This window comes from Impatiens glandulifera, chromosome 1, assembly GCF_907164915.1.
Source record: "Impatiens glandulifera chromosome 1, dImpGla2.1, whole genome shotgun sequence".
In the NCBI taxonomy this organism is placed as follows: domain Eukaryota; kingdom Viridiplantae; phylum Streptophyta; class Magnoliopsida; order Ericales; family Balsaminaceae; genus Impatiens; species Impatiens glandulifera.
Window position 1 is genome coordinate 114,935,015 of NC_061862.1, and position 17,803 is coordinate 114,952,817.

The window sequence follows — 17,803 nt, forward strand, 5'->3', positions numbered from 1 at the left end:
TCAAGGATACAAACAGGAGAAAAGAATTGAATTTGAGGAGTCATTTGCCCATGTAGCTAGACTTGAATCTATTAGAATTTTCCTATCTTACGCTGCTTTCAAAAACTTTAAAGTATATCAAATGGATGTTAAAAGTGTTTTTCTTAACGACATACTTAATGAGGATGTTTATGTTGAATATCTTCTTGGTTTTCAAAATCATTCTCTACCTAATTATGTTTTCAAATTAGATAAAATTTTATATGGTCTTAAGAAAGCTCTTAGAGCTTGGTATGATACATTGACTAAATTCTTATTTGAGCATGATTTTATTATTGGCACATTAGATAAAACACTTTTCAGATTTGTTAAAGATTCACATATACTACTTGTACAAATTTATGTGGATGCATCATATTTGGGTCAACTAACCCTAAATTATGTGAAAAGTTTTCTAAGATGATATAGGATAAGTTTGAGATGAGTATGATGGGTGAGCTAACGTTCTTCCTTGGCCTTAAAGTTCGGCAACTTGAAGCTGGAATCTTCTTTAATCAAGCGAAGTATACCAAGGAATTACTGAAGAAATTCAGTATGGAGAACTGTTCAGCTACCTCAACTCCCATGAACTCGTCGAGAAAGTTGGATAAAGATGATGGTTGTCAGGATGTCGAAATCACAACTTACCAAGGAATAATTGGCTTTTTTCTCTATCTAACAGCCAGCCGGCCAAACATTTTATTTGTTGTCGACGTGTGTGGAAAATTTTAGGTTAATTCTAAACAATCATCTCATTACATAGCTTTTAAATGTATTTTGAAATATTTAAAGGGAACTCAATGTGTTGGACTGTGGTATCCGAAGGATTCCTGTTTTAACTTTATTAGTTACTCTGATGTAGACTATGTAGGTTGTAAGATTGATCGGAAGAGCACCAGTGGAACGTGTCAGTTCCTTTGTGATCATTTGATCTCTTGGTTTAGCAAGAAATAGACGTCTATTACCACGTATATAGCAGAAGAAGAATATCTTGTTACAGGAAGTTGATGTGCTCAATTGTTGTGGATTCAACAGTAGTTGAGAGACTTTGACATTTAGGTAGATGAGTCTCTGATCTTTTGTGACAACACTAGTGTTATTGCGATCACTTATAATCTGGTATTGCACTCAAGGACGAAGCATATCGACATCCATCATCCGAGATCATGTTGCTCAGAAGCTCTTTGACTAGAATACGTGTCCACCGATCAACAAGTGGTCGACATCTTCACGAAGCCACTCCCCCATACTAAGTTTTCTTACTTTATAAATATTTTAGGTCTTATAGATCTAATTTAATTTAGTATGCATAAACTTAGGGGAATTTGTTGATAAGTTGATAAGCTATACGTGTTGAAATGGCTGTCTCCAACCGTGCTGAAAGAATACTCGGCTGATGACACTATACAACAGACGAGACTATGCTTAATCAACTTGTATTTTCAACATAGTAATGACACTAAGTTGTTAGGAAAAGCCTTTTGTTGGCTACTTGTTGTGAGTCAGCAGCATGCCTTTAGCACAGTTGTGTCACTAAGCTAAAATGCAAGGCTTGTGGACAGCACGGTCAGTCGGTTGTCTTAGTGAATATCAAACGACTTGTCTTAAGCTGAGTGGAACAACATTTTTAATCTTATCAATACGATGTCGTTTCATCCCCTTTGGACAATGAAAGATCACATTTATGAATTAGATTTTTAAAATAAATATTTATCTTTTTAAAACAAATAACATGAAGGCACGTGTCTGTCATGTTATATAAAGTGTGACCAACATGCCTAAACCGATTCATATTTCTCTCTCATAAAATCTCTTGCGATATTCTGTGATTTAAAACCCTAAATCTCCAGAAACAAATCGAGATCATTCGTACATGACCCAATAAAAAAAACTATATGTTGATAGGTACGAGAAATCGTTCGTACACGATTCTATTTATGCCTTGTTTGTCGACAAGCACAAAGATCATTTATAGATGATCCGTTAACAATATTGTATGTCGACAAGAACTCGAGGTATTCGTACATGACCCATCAAAAATCTATATGTCGATACGTACGGGAAATTGTTTATACATGATTCCGTTTAAAACCCTATTTGTCAATAGGTAACCTAAACTCTATTTGTCGATAGGTCAGGATATCCTTTATATTCGTTTCTGCTAAAACCCTATTCGTCAATAGGTCGAGATATTGTTTATATACGTTCCTCTACAACCCTATTTGTCAATAGTTCGAGACAGTATTTATATATGATTCTGTTAAAATCCTATATCAATAGGTCGAGCTATCGTTTATATACTATTTTGCTAAAAATATATATGTCAATAGGTCGAGATATCATTTAGATACAATTCCGCTAAAATCTTATATGTCGAAAGGTCGAGACATCGTTTACACATGATTTTATCTACAAACCCTATTTATTAATAGATATTCAAACCATATCTCTTGATAGATATCAAAAATTTTCTTTGTCGACAAGCACAAAGATCATTCGTACACGATCCATTAAAAATCTTATATGTGATAAGCATTCGAGATCATATGTATAAGATCTATACACAAACACTATCTCTTGATAGGTACTCAAAACGAAACCCTATCACTCGAATAGGTATCCAAACCTATCTCTTTGATAGGTACTCAAAACAAAATATTATCTCTCCATTGCTATCAAAAGACTTGTTTGTCGATAAGCATAGAGATCATTCGTATATGATTCGTTAAAATCTTATCTATTAATAAGCATACGAGATTTTATGTATATGATCCATACACAAACCCTATATCTTGATAGGTACTCAAAACGAAACTCTATCACTATAATAGGTATCCAAATCATATCTCTTGATAGGTACTCAAAACAAAACCATATCTCTCGATAGGGATCAAAAGCCTTGTTGTCGACAAGCACATAGATCATTCGTACATGATTCGTTAACAATATTATATGTCGATAAGAATACAAGATCATTTGTATATGATTCATACACAAACTTTATCGCTCAAATAGGTACTCAAAGCAAAACCCTATATCTCGATAGGTAACAAAAACCCTATCACTCAAATTGGTATTTCAAAACCCTATCGCTCGATAGGTTACAAAAACCCTATCCCTCGAATAGGTATTTCAAAACCCTATCATTCGAATAGGTATCTCAAACCCTATAGCTCGAATAAGTATCAAAACAATATCGCTTGATAGGTACTCAAAACCAAACTATATCACTCAAATAGGTATTCAAACCTTGTTTGTCAACAAGTGCTCAAACCCTATCACTCGAATAGGTACTCCAAACCCTATTTATTGATAGGTATGATCCTTCTAATTTACAAAATACAAAAATCTATATGTTGATAGCGCCACGATCATTTATACATGATCTCCCTCAAGTTTATATGTTGGTAATCTCGCGATCATACACATATGATCATCTTAAAATGTTACTTGTTAGTAACCTACATGAAAGTTGATAAAACATTCATGTCTCATCAAACGACATTAATCGTTAGTCATTTGTACATGACTAACCTGAATAATCTATTGATATTCATGTTTAAACAGGAATTGATTTTTTAATACCTATGATTATCTCTTTATTATTATCTCATGGATTTTACGGATATTTTTTTGATATCTGTAGAACATAATATATGAATTATCCTTGTTAGGATAATCATCAAGTAAAGAGCCTTAAGCAACGCTTGGAAGAACCTCGACGAATGTTACATACAGCAACACCAGGTCATTCCAGCATCAGCTCACTAAAGGTTCTATCTTTCCACTACTTTTAAAATAACATAAATTTGGTAAGAAAACCTAGTGTTAAATGTCATACTCGAATCTACGTTTTTAAAACCGGTTTGTTGTATTCAAACTTGATTCAAGAGGGGCACTCTATAAGCACTAAAAATCTACATACTCAATTTATAAACTTGAAAATAATTATTTGATTATTTTTTAATAAATAAAACTAAAATAATTAAACCCAAAGCCAAAGCCTAATTAAACAATTAATTATATTAATTATTGTGATAATTAAAACCTAAATAGTTAAGGAAAATGGTCAAAGAAAATAAATAAAATTAATGGCTTTTGACTAATTCGAGTCCACTTGCTCCCTCAACCTACTTCAGGAGTCTATAAATAGTCTCCCTTCACAATTCTGAAGACAAGAGATATCATCTCAAGCCACGAATCAAAGTTTAAGAAAATCCGCAATTGAAGCTCCAAGGTTCTGGATTTTGGAATTTTCGTGTAAGGCCTTAAAGCTTAAATCCATACATCCTAAAAGTTTCCCTAAGGTCTAAGGAGTGTTCTTCAATCCTTGGTATGCTTCCAATCACCTTTTAATTCATACTTCTAGTTTGAAATTGAATTTGTATATTTCAGTTTGAAAATGGTTTACTATTATTGGGTTTATCCTTAAGAAAAGAAACTTAAAAAGTTTCTCAACATGCTTCTAATGATGTTGGGCAACTATTTGGATCATGTTTGATTAGTATTAAAATTTTCAAAATAATTGAAAAATTTTAGTTCTTGAATTGGTCCAAATGAAAAGTCAGTGTTCATGTTTTTATATCAATCAAGCATATGAAGACCGAGAGATCCGACCGATGATCTTCGATCAAAAATGAGAGTTTTGATCGAGGTTTTTCAGCTAGGTCTAAGGTCCGACCAATGTTCTTCATCTAGGACCGAGAGGTCCGACTGAAGATTTTATATATCTGGTCGAGAAATTGAATCTAGAACCGAGGAGTCTCACAACCGACCGAGAACTTCCAAACCTAAGACCGATTATCTCCACTCATGACTGAGGCGTCCGACCGAGAATTCTAGCCAAAGACCGAAATGCCTTTGCACCCCGACCGAGGGATTTTTTAGTCCCGACCGAAAAAATGAACCCAGGACCTAGAACATCGGTCTTAAGACCTGTTTGGTTCCAATTTTAAAATTCCAGAAATATTTTTGTAATTTTAGAACCTTAAACCATTTTCTAAAAATCCCAAATAATTAGATTTCAAAATATTTTTGGGATATTTCCACACAAAAATATTTTGATAAAGGCTTGTTTAGAATTTATTTTTAAACTTTAATGTCTCTAAATACTGATGTTCTTTAGGTATTTTCCTCCCTATTAATCATCAGCAATAGGAACCAGCATTAAAATAATTGCTATTACAATTATGTAAATACGCAAAAATCTATGCATGTCTAGGACCAAGAGAAATTAGTTAAATAAAACTTTATACAACTGATTTTCAAAAGGTAAGACTTTATAAAGTATAGACCATTTTTAAAACGGGTACGGAGGTTGATGCGCGAAAACTTTTTCCCGAGTATCACCAAATTTTGAACTAAAACAAAATCTTTAGTGAAAAATACGTTTGTACACGTACACCATTTATTAATTTTTCACAAATCAATTAGTGATTTTGTTTAATTAAAATAATCTTTTAAATTAATTATTTTTAATTAATTTAAAATAAAATTTTCAAAATAATTAAATTCTAATTTGATTATAACAAATATAAAAGTTATTTAAACTTTAACTCAAATTAATTATTTTATAATTAATTTTAAAAATTGTCAAGAATTATTTAAAATTTTTTAAAATAATATTTTATTTTTAAAAAATATTTCTAATACTTAAATCGAAGTTGAAAGTCTGTTTGGGACCCAATAATTTTCTGGGCAGTCTTTCTGTTGGTATTTTTTTTTTCTAAACTGCTCTCCAATGATTAAATAAACTAAAAGAGAGGCCTTAAGCCAATTCTAAGTTTAATATAACTAATATATGAAAACCCTATTTGATGTTGAGTCCAAAACAAATGTGCGGCGCTTCTTTGTTAAATTTGTTGTAACATTTGAATTCTACAAATTTCTCTAATCACATGTTTTTTTGTTTCAGATAAAATGTTACTATCTTTTCAATCTCATTGGCTAGTTCCTTCTTTTTGTATTCACTTATTTATTTATTTTTTATTTACTTTTGAAAATATCTAAAAAAATAGTAACAAATAAATTCATTTAAAATTCTTTAATATCACGTACAATTATTTTATATATTTTTGTTTATTAAATTATTATTATTTTAGTCCCGTTTGACACAACAATCTATACAAAAAAAAAATTATTTATTCAATAAAAAAAATATCAATATAGGTTAATTTATTCAAATCTAACTTACTATTTATTTATAATCCGAAATTAATTATTTTAAGAGTCCAATCGATACGATAATGACTATAAAAGTATTAATTTATTTAATAATTCATGTAATATACCCGTATATAGGTTTTATAAAAAAAATAGACGTAAAATTTATTAAAATATATAAATTATAAAATTACAGAATAAAAATTTGAGTGTCTACTAGGGGTGTTCATCGGTTCGGTTTTCGGGTTATTCGAGTTCTTCGATTCGGTTTATTCAAATTTTTATTTTTTTTAGGCAATTCGAAAACCGAACCGAATTCGAATAAATTTTAATTAAACCGAACCGAATTCGATATTCGGTTCGAATTTCGAATAACTCGAATTCGTTTTTTTTTTAATTTTTGGAACTAGCATAACTCAAAATAAATAGAATAACTCGAATTCAAACCGAATTCGTTTTTTTTTTAATTTTTGGAACTAGCATAACTCAAAATAAATAGAACCAGCTAGGAATTGAACCTAGGTCTATACTGTAGTAGGGTATTATTCTACCACTAGACCACTAATGCTTTTGTTTTCTTTTTTTTTATTATAATTTAATTATTTTGAACTTTTTTTAAGCTAAGTTTGGAAAAATAAATAATAAAAAATAGAAAAATAAATAATAAAAAATAAATTTGGTTTTCGGTTTGGTTTTTGAGTTGAAACCCAAACTCGAAAACCAATTCGAAAACCGTATTTGAATTCGAATTGGTTTGAAATTCGAAAACCGAAAATAAAATTCAAATTCGGTGAATTCGAATTCGGTCGAATATTCGGTTCAGACCAAATATTAAACACCTCTAGTGTCTACCATCTCTTTCTATCTTATTTTATTAATTCAACATTAAGGATTAAAAGAAATAAAAGTTTGCTTGCTTCAAAAGTTCGTGGCCCACCAACTTTCGGGCTTAATGCCCAGAAAATTTGACCCATGTCTAAACAAGCTGACCCAAAACAGACAAGAACCCGAGGAACAGGTCCAATGGTCTTTAGGTCCATTTCCTATTTATTCCATTTTATGTTATTTATTTAATTTTTTTTTCTATTTGCATCAATTACTTCCAAACATGTTTTATTTTAAAAATAATTCATAAAAATTTAAAACAAATAAGAAATAGTAATATTTTAAGAAAATAAAATTTATTTTTCAAAACAAGGCCTATTTGGCCATTTTTTTATCTATTTATTTAAACATTTGCATAGCCTAGGTCTTAGGGCTCTAAAAAAACATAAGAATAATTATATTATTTTTTAAAATATTTTTAATTCACCTGATGCCCATTTGATTATGTCTTAAATGTTTTAGTTATGCCAATAAATTTATGGTTGAAGCATGCTTTTGAAATTGTGGTTTTTTACTTTGTATGATTAAGATTACTTTTGGATCCACATAATTTTTACACTTAATGATGATTTTAAATTCTCTTTTAGTCATTTTGTTTGTAAATATTTTGTATGATAATTCATGACTCCCTTCTCACAAATTCACATGCTTACATGATGGCCGTGACTTACATGATTTATACTCTCCATTGTTTACATGAATTTTGGAATGCTTTGCTTAAATTTGTAATTCATGATTTGTGTGAGTTAGGGAGGATTAATATGACTATATTAACATGCTTAAATGACATTTGTATGGAAAAAAATCATGGCTTGTAATTTTGTACTGTTAAATATAAAAACAATTAATACTCTTTTTAACCATCAACATAGATGCATAATATTTTTTTAATTAAAAAAATTAGTTAAGTAATATTTTTTGTCTTAAAATATAAAATATTTCAATTACATACAATTTAAGTGATTTATGATAAGAATGAGAATGACCAATTCTGGGTTATATATTCAGACTCTCGAGTTCTGGGTTCAAACCCGTCAGACGATAAGTTCTGCATCAGTGTGTTTGCGGGTATTTTTTTTGTCTTAAAATATAAAATATTTTAATTACATACAATTTAAGTAATTTATAATAAGAATGAGAAGGACCAATTCTGGGTTATATCATCAAACTCTAGAGTCCTGCATTCGAGCCTATCAGACAACAAGTTATGCATCGGTGTGTTTGCGGATTATGTGTTTAACCCACGGAATTAGTTACACTCTATAATAAATGAGAAACCTAAAGTTCTAAAAATAAAATAAAAATTAGACTATTAATATATTAAATAATACTTTTTTCAATTAAACAATAATAAATTATGAACCTAAAACCTTTTAATACTAAAAATGAAAGATACTTGCATATACAAAATTTATGAACAAATATATTCAATTTATTCATATTTAAAATTTTTAGAGCTAAAACATAAGGTTTAAAATATTTTCATTTTAAATTACATTAGTATGAAATTGAAAAGACGGGTGTTTTTTCCATCCCTCATTCCTCACTTACATTCAAAATTACTTATTTATATATATAAAAGTTATAGGATAAATAAGTAATTTTGGAGTTGAGTAAAGAGTGAAGTAAGGTAGACTAATAGGGCTGGGAAAAAACAATTTGCTTGAAAAAATTAATGAAAATATGATTTCTTGAGATGTGTAAATCTAAAACTATAGATGTGATTTTTTCTTTAAAATCCAAATCCAAATCTAGGGAAAGAAATAAAAGAACAACAAATAGCGAACCATTTCTTAAGGGAAGAAGAATGTAGAAGGCGCCATTGACCATGTCCGTGATGTTTCCTGAACAGTTTGCACTTTTCTACTAGTGATATTTATTTATTTTTTCCTTTTCTCTCTTTCTAAGTTTTCGGGCCAGGGAAAGAGAAGGTCGTAGAGAAAAAAGGGCACTGGTGCTCAAAAGTGAAACTCGAAAGATGCGAAGGACGCAGTATTCGGATCACGGAAGCTGATCCTAAGCTACGGGAGGTAACCGCCAACGAATTACACCCTCTCAGTCCGAATAATCTGCAACTTTCTGCAAACCAATTGCAAATATCTACCCATTTACGAAAATAGAGCTAGAGTGAAGGCCACATATATAAAGGTTAACTCTTGCAGTTCTACTTGATGTTGTATGACCTGCATTAGCTTCCATTTATAGCTAATTTTATGAATGCTGTATGTTAGATCGCCGGATATGTTTTCTTAGGCAGGCAGGCTACTTGTGTTATTTCAATTACTCGATCGTCTGTAAATACTTCAGCACCTTACCCAACATTATTTAGGCGTTTCTTAGTTGTCAAAAATTAATGATTTTTTCTTCAAGGTGATTCTTCTATAAATGGTGTTACCTCTTTAGGAAAGCTCTTCCTCAGCAAGGCTTCTCATGTACTTCTAAAGATCACTTAGTACTCAGATTATAACTACACAGCTTTGTCCTTTCAAATCTGGTATTGTGGTGGAGAGTATATGGAGCAACATAACTAACATAAGTTGCAATATCAATTATATAGGAAAGCTCTTCATCATTTTATTCCTTATTATTGACAATTGATGTACCTTCCATATAGATAATAACAATAGGGTTTCAGCAACATCCCCACAAGAAAATTATGTATTTTGTCTCCTATTCTTGATAATGGAGTTCATTGTGTTTTTCAGGTTGTTCTGAATAGAAAAAATGGAGTCCTGTGATTGTATTGAGACCCAGTGGCCTGCTGATGAGCTCCTTGTGAAATACCAATACATATCAGACTTCTTTATTGCATTTGCTTATTTCTCAATTCCCTTAGAGCTGATTTACTTTGTCCAAAAGTCAGCATTCTTTCCTTATAGATGGGTGCTAATGCAATTCGGGGCTTTCATTGTTCTCTGCGGTGCAACACATTTTATAAATCTGTGGACTTTCTCTATGCATTCAAAGACAGTTGCTGTAGTCATGACGATAGCAAAAATTGCAACTGCTGTAGTATCATGTGCAACAGCTTTGATGCTTGTGCACATTATTCCCGATCTTCTGAGTGTCAAAACAACTGAATTACGCCTTAGGAACAAGGCTGAAGCTCTTGACAGAGAAATGGGGCTTATTATGTCTCAAGAAGAAACCGGGAGACATGTCAGAATGCTAACGCATGAAATTAGAAGCACACTTGACAAGCACACTATTCTTAGAACTACACTGGTTGAATTGGGAAGGACTTTGGAGCTAGAGGAGTGTGCAATATGGATGCCATCAAGAAAGGGCATGAACCTTGAACTTTCTTACACTTTAAACAACCTTATTCCTGTTGGATCTACTGTGGCCATAAATCTTCCCATTGTCAATGAGGTTTTTAATAGTAGTGAAGCAATACGAATCCCACATACATGCCCTTTGGCACGGATCCAACCTGTTGGAAGATATCTACCCCCAGAGGTCGTTGCTGTCCGAGTTCCTCTTCTACATCTTTCAAACTTCCAAATTAATGACTGGCCGGACCTCTCAGCAAAAACTTATGCTATAATGGTTCTAATCCTACCTATGGATGGAATAAGAAAATGGAGGGACCATGAATTGGAACTTGTAGAAGTTGTTGCTGACCAGGTTATTTTCCGACCTTTATATACTTTTTTTCTTTTTATTAAATTGGAAGCAGTTTTCACAACATTATTATTCTCTATTTGTCTTACACTTGTTTTGAATATTAATGACTATAGGGCCTCGTTTGATCACGGTTTTTTTTAGGATATTTTGAATTTTTACCAGTTTTTTTATAAATGATCTCTCTATCACATTATTTCATCAACTAAAATACTAAAATAATCTTACTTTATTTTATTAAATTTTAATTTTAAATTCAAAAGGACATTTTAATAAATAAACTAATTAAAAACCCAAATAACCTACTTCTTTTTATTAAACAAGGTCTTTTGGACAAAACCCCAAAAAACCAGATCAAAGAAGCTCTAGGAGTGAGCTTAGTATAACTTTTTATTACAGAAATTGGGTTTAAATTTATATTTAACTTGCTTGAGCAAACGGGTAAATTCAATTCGTTTTATCAAATTCATATTCAACAAAATCTAAGTTTATCCAATTCATATTCAACAAAATCTAAGTTTATCCAATTCATTATCTAAACCATTCTAATTACTAGTATTGATTGGTTTGACTATGTTTTGGATAATCCAAACTAAATTTTGTTGATATACATTTATCTTTTTCTTTCTCTCTTAGACTGCTGTTATTCACAACTTGTACTAACAGATTATAGTTTTTCTTTTTCTATCCTTTAATCTTCTAGTTTGCTGATAATCACAATATATTACATTTTTCATTTTCCCTAATATATACAATCGTTCTCTTTAAAACAATCGAAATATTTTTGAATCTTTTTCTGAAGAAAACAAACCTGTAGTTCGGTTAATCCGAATTGAACCCAAACCAAACCAAAATGTCTACCCAAAGTTCACAATTTGGTTTAGATTGGATTGGGGTTTGGAGTATTTGTTCACCGGAAGACTATGATTATTGTATTGTTTGTATTGTTCAGTATCACTAATGTCTCATTTTCTACAGGTTGCTGTTGCTCTTTCTCATGCTGAAATTTTGGAAGAGTCTATGAGAGCTCGCGATCAATTAGTGAAGCAGAATGTTGATCTTGATTCTGCTCGACAAGAGGCCGAGATGGCTATCCGTGCTCGAAATGATTTCTTGGCAGTGATGAATCATGAGATGAGGACACCTATGCATGCCATGATGTCTCTCTCTTCTCTTCTTTTAGAAACAGAACTAAATCCAGATCAAAGAATTATGATAGAAACTGTATTAAGGAGTAGCAATCTACTAGCCACACTTGTTAATGATGTTCTAGATTTATCTAGACTTGAAGATGGTAGCCTTGAATTAGATGCCGATGTCTTCAATCTTCATGAGGTCTTCAGAGAGGTAGTTGTAGTTTTCACTCACCTGCTTTTATGAAGTTTACTCTTCTAAAACCCCTCTCTTTTATTGTATGTAGATAATTAACTTGATAATGTCAATTGCTTCTTTTAAGTAGTCTACTCTTCTAAAACCCTTCTCTCTTATTGAATGTAGGTAATTAACTTGATAAAGCCCATTGCTTCTGTGAAGAAGTTACCTATGACGTGGATTTTGGCCCCAGATTTACCCATGTATGCTGTTGGTGATGAGAAGCGGCTTATGCAGACTATTCTTAACATTGCTGGGAATGCTGTAAAATTCACAAAGGAGGGTTATGTTTCCATTATAGCTTCTATTGCTAAATCAGAGTCATTGAGAGATTGGCGACCTCCTGAATTTTATCCCGTTTCATGTGACGGACACTTCTTCTTGAGAGTACAGGTGGGATGAGCACTTTTTTTTTATGCATCAGTTTTAATTAGAGAAGACTCCAAATAAACTGACATACTGTGTGTTTTATATGTTGTTTGTCCTCCATGAACAGGTTAAGGATTCTGGTTGCGGCATTACTTCACAAGATCTCCCATATGTTTTTACTAAGTTTTCGCAGTCTAACATTGGTTCAAACAGAATTCACACTGGTGTGGGTCTTGGACTTGCAATATGTAAACGGTATTTGCACCATTTTTTGTTTATCGACCCGACCATCTGATTTTATTTAGTTCAGACAAATAAAATTCACACATATATGTATGACAAATCAAACTCAGTTGTACAATAGTAGATTATGTTTGGTTCTCTTAAACAACTAACACATGACTAAAATTATGAAATAGGTTTGTGAGTCTCATGGGAGGGTACATTTGGGTTGAAAGTGAAGGATTGGAGAAAGGAAGCTCAGTGACATTTCTAGTCAAACTTGGGATTTGCAACAGGCCAAATGTATCGACGGCTACACAACCAGTCATACCTTTTGCAAGAGTTCATCAAGGAAGTGCTGATTTCATTGGCTGGAGGCCATTTCCAAAAGAGACGCCTCGCTATCAAAGGAGTCTTTGAGTAGGAGGAGGGATGACATAATAATAATAATAATCATAAAGAAAATCTAAAGCATTCTGTTTCTTTCTCAAAAGAAGAAGAACCATATCATCGTGTAAGTATTGTTTTGTCATTGGCTACCTTAACAAAGGGATTAGCACAAATGCTGCTAGCTATTATTGTAAGTTTTACAAACAAATTGAAACATGTTGATATTGCCCATTGTCATGCATCATCCCACAGAGTTTTAATTTTTCTTATTGTTTTTGTTGTTTCTCTTTTATTGCTGAAATTTCAACCTCCATTTACCCTTCCCTGGCTGCTGGTTGCAAAAGCTTTGAACATTCAACCTCTCTCAAATGATATATTATTTTTTATTATTCAACTGGTAAAATTCCCTTTCAATATGATTTTCATCTTTGACTCTCCTATATTAATCATTAATTTTTGCTAAACTTTAAGCTAGCTCAGTTGTTAAGTAATTCTTTTGTCAAGGTTACTATTGAAGCTTCAACAATATTTTGGTTCTTGAAGCAACTCTTTTGCCATTCTTGGTATTGGTTATTGATTCCAATATTCATTCCACATAATAAAAATTAGTTAAGCATTTTAACACAAACCAAAAAGGAAATAAGCTGGCCTTGAACAATGCCAAAGGTAGTTTTGGCTGTAATTGTTAAATGCACTTCCTTATTAAACTTCTGATAAGTTCTAACAAAAAAAAAATAATACCCAAGGCCTCGTTTGGTTGTGGGTTTTTATGGGTCGTTTGGTTGTGGGTTTTTAAAAAACTAAGAGAGAGAAAGATTGGATGATGGGTGAAAGTAATGATTATTTTTGGTAAAAAGACTTAAAAAGTATTGATATATATAAATAAAATAAAAAATAATAATTTAAAATAAAAAATATTTTGTATTTTGATTAATGATATAAATGATGTGATTGGTGAGAAGTGATTAATTAGAAAATAAATTTTGTATAAATTTTTTAAATAACCCTAAGAGAACAAGGCCCAAGTCATTTAGCTGGATGTGAGTCAAGAATTAGGAATTCAATGTTGGAGAGAGGACAAAAAAAAGTTGGAAAGATGATCTTTTATTATTTGATAAAAGGTATCTGCAAAGGGAGAAGACTTCCCTAAGAACTAAGATACAATTATTATTTGGGAAGAATGTCAATTTTATTTATAAAGTTGGATGAAGGTGTCAAATTTATTTATTAACTTGTAAAATTTTATTTATGTATACAAACTTGTTAAAAATTGTCAAATTTATTGAATTTAACAGAAATCGTTAACGGTGTTAAAATTCTTTCCAACTGTTCCTGCCATGTCATATCCACGTTATTATATAAATATATTAACTTTATAATCAAATCATTGTTTTCAAACGGACCTTATATCTTTAAATAGAAATAAAAATAATATCTTTGTAATTCTTTTATCATCTTCGTCTCCCTTACCAAACTGTTCCACCTCTCTTCTATTTCATTCAATCTATCCACATAAAGATCCTTATAATATTTTTAGTACAGATCTACAGCCTCTCCCATTTCATTTAACAAATATTCTTCTAATACATTTTTCATCATTCTCATCCCACTTGACACCTAGAGTCCATCTACGTAGAGAGAGAGAAAAAGAAAGAAGATTGCTTGACTGAAGAACAAAAAGAAATAATACAAATTGAATCATTCAGTTAGTTCATTCTCACTAAACCCATTTTCATTCTTCAAACACCCATTAATGAAGAGATTGAAAAGCTATTATCTTCATCTCAAGCATCCACAAACACAAACGATGGTACGAAAATGGATCTTCCCAATATCAATAGCATCAATACTCTCTCTTTCTACTCTTTCTCACAACCCTAACTTCCCCAGACGGTACGCCACTTCTTCCAATCTATCGTTCATCACTTTCCTCTTCCGTTTTCGTCAAATCGAAGCTACGTTCAATTCCAATTTCATCGCTTCCTCCGCCGCCGAGATTTGCATACGTGATGAGAAAATGTTGAAACGAACACTGTTAAATTAAATGAGTGAGAGAGGTTGTAGATCAGTACTCAAAATATTAGAAGGATCTTTATGCAGATAGATTTAGATTGAATGTAATGGAAGAGGGGTGAAACCTGTTTGGTGAGGGAGGAAGAAGATGAGAAGAAGAATTACAGAAATATTATTTTTATTTTTATTTAAAGATATAAGTCTGTTTGAAAAAATGATTTGATTATAAAGTTAATATATTTATATAATGACGTGGATATGACATGGCAGGAACAGGTGGAAAATTTTTTAACACCGTTAATGATTTCTGTTAAATTCAATAAATTTAACACTTTTTGACAAGTTTGTATACATAAATAAAATTTTACAAGTTAATAAACAAATTTGACACCTTCATCCAACTTTATAAATAAAATTGACATTCTTCCTATTATTATTTTTTATCCAATCTTTGTAAGAAAAAAACAGATAAATGACCTTGGGAAAATAATAACTAAGATATGAAAGGTGTTTTATGTCCCTCAACTTTAAAGTTATCTACAAAGAAACGCTTAACACTTTAAATGATTAGAATATAAGATACTCATTTGAGCTCACAAATAGTGGATCTGAGGATCCAATATTTTCTTCCGTACTTGACTTTTAATTGTAGTTTGTCCTTTGTCTTCAATGCGAAAATTGATGTTCCAAATCTGATGCAATAGACAGTTAATAAATGCCTGTTATATGAATAGATTGCTAAGAGAGATTCAATAATTTTTCTATTAGAAAAATGGTAGAAAAGACATACAGATGCACAATCTTTTAGATATATCAAGATTCTCAATTTTTCTTGTTGTTAGATTGATACATTAGATGTTGGAGATCAAGACTACAAATATATCATTGAGGAAAGGATGTTAGCTAGAAATAGTTTTACTTTTGTTTGAAAGTGTTTTTGTCCTAATTGAGTTATTAATTTGTCATCTACTATGAGAAAACTCGTAACTCCCTAAATAGCCAGTAGAATATAATAGTAGAATATAATGATAGTTCATACTAACGGCATTTTTCAAAGTCATGCATCGAACACCCTAGTATAGGCTATGGGTATTTCAAAGTCATGCATCCAGCGCTAGTTCAAACTAAGAGTATTTTCAAGCCAGGCATCCAATTTCCTTATTTCACACTTGGGACATTTTCAAATCATGGATTCAATCACTCTAGTTCAAACTATGAGAATTTTCAAAAACCATGTATCAATCACCCTAGTTCAAATTGGGAGTCATTTTCGATATTTCATGATAAATCCCGACATACACTAAAGACAATTTCAAAGTCTTGTGCATATCGAAGCCCTAGTTCACACTAGGGAATTTTCGAAATTGCACGTAAATCTCCAGCATACTAAATTTGAATATTGTTGAAATCTCATCGATTAAACCCTAGTTCTACACTAGGAATATTTTTAAATCACTTGTGCAAACCCTAGTTCTCAAACACTAGGTGATCCCTTTGAAATACTTTTGTAAACCTTAGTTCTCGAACACAAGTTAAACCCTAATTCTTGAACGCTAGGTATCTTAGAAAATTTCAATGTGTAAACCCTAGTTCTTGAACACTAGGAGGCAATTTTTACATGTCTAAACCATAATTCTTGAACACTAGGTACTATTTTAAATCTCATCGTCAAAACCCTAGTTCTCGAACCCTGGGTAATCTTCTTGAAAAACTTTGTGTAAACCCTAGTCCTTGAATGCTAGGCACTTCTCTAGTACACAAGTGTAAACCTTAGTTCTTGAGTATTAAGCACTTTTGTATCGTGCGTGTAAACCCTAGTTCTGAGTATTAGGTGCTTGGTGGTATCGTGCGTGTAAATCCTAGTTTTCGGATAGTAGGTATCTTGAACCGAGTTTGGATGAATAAAACACTGTGCACTTTTTATTTAATTATATAATATATTTTATTTTATTTTATTTATATTAACAAAAAAAACCAAACAAATACTAAAAGTTATATTTTTAATTTTAAAAGTATATTTAAAGTTTGTTTGTTTATAAATATTAAATATAAAATTTGATTTTTTTATTAAATAACTTTTTTTATACTTTTATATTTATTTATATATATAATTGTATTTTTTTATATAGATGTAATATTATATTTTAACTTTTCGAATGGAAACTCATTCATACGAATTTGGTGAAATTATATTTTTAGCGGTTTTTAAATTCTTTTATTATAAATAATGTGTTTTTTCATTTGTCACCGTATTAGTTTTTAAAAAGACTTAGATCGTATTAACTAATAAAAAAAAATAAAAAAAGTCAGAGTTTCTTTATGTTTAATCAAATCATAACATTGACTATATCAAATCATAACCTTCTCTTATCGAAGAATAACTCCAATCTTTGAGTTTTAGATTCTCTTCCAAATTGAAGTAGATGACGACCTCGAAGATGACTACCGCGAAGAAGACTGCGAAGACGACGTCCGCGAAGAAAACCATCGCGAAAAAAGGCCATTGAAGAGAAGATCACCGTAAAATAGACCACTACGAAGAAGACGATTAACGCGAACAAGACGACTGCGAAGAAGACGACCACCATGAACAAGATATTAACAAGTATTATTTTTAAACTAAATTGTAATGTCTGAACTGTAATGTTATTTTTAAAATTGAACGGTAATGTCTAAACTCTAATGTTATTTTTAAAACTGAACGGTAATGTATAAATAAACTATAAGGTTATTTTTAAAAGTGAACTAT

At 31.2% G+C, this 17,803-nt stretch overlaps 1 protein-coding gene across 2 annotated transcripts; it reads left to right on the plus strand.

Annotated features, from left to right (window-relative positions):
• Nucleotides 1-8,910: 8,910 nt before the first annotated feature.
• LOC124919622 (probable ethylene response sensor 1) lies at nucleotides 8,911-13,312 on the plus strand. Of its 2 annotated transcripts, none has more exons than XM_047459899.1 (6): nucleotides 8,911-9,213; nucleotides 9,771-10,692; nucleotides 11,668-12,036; nucleotides 12,187-12,453; nucleotides 12,557-12,684; nucleotides 12,849-13,312. In XM_047459899.1, the coding sequence occupies exons 2-6, from the start codon at nucleotides 9,790-9,792 to the stop codon at nucleotides 13,069-13,071; spliced, it is 1,890 nt and encodes a 629-aa protein (XP_047315855.1). In that variant the 5' UTR covers nucleotides 8,911-9,213; nucleotides 9,771-9,789; the 3' UTR covers nucleotides 13,072-13,312. The 2 variants fall into 2 exon arrangements, with proteins under 2 accessions (XP_047315855.1, XP_047315856.1); XM_047459900.1 differs by having other exon boundaries at nucleotides 8,911-9,095.
• The last annotated feature ends 4,491 nt before the right edge of the window (nucleotides 13,313-17,803 follow it).

Coding starts and splice junctions, on each gene's coding strand:
- LOC124919622 (XM_047459899.1), top strand. CDS start 9,790: ATGGAGTCCTGTGATTGTATTGAGACCCAGTGGCCTGCTGATGAGCTC. Junction 10,693..11,667: donor TAGAAGTTGTTGCTGACCAG/GTTATTTTCCGA, acceptor CATTTTCTACAG/GTTGCTGTTGCTCTTTCTCA. Junction 12,454..12,556: donor ACTTCTTCTTGAGAGTACAG/GTGGGATGAGCA, acceptor CTCCATGAACAG/GTTAAGGATTCTGGTTGCGG.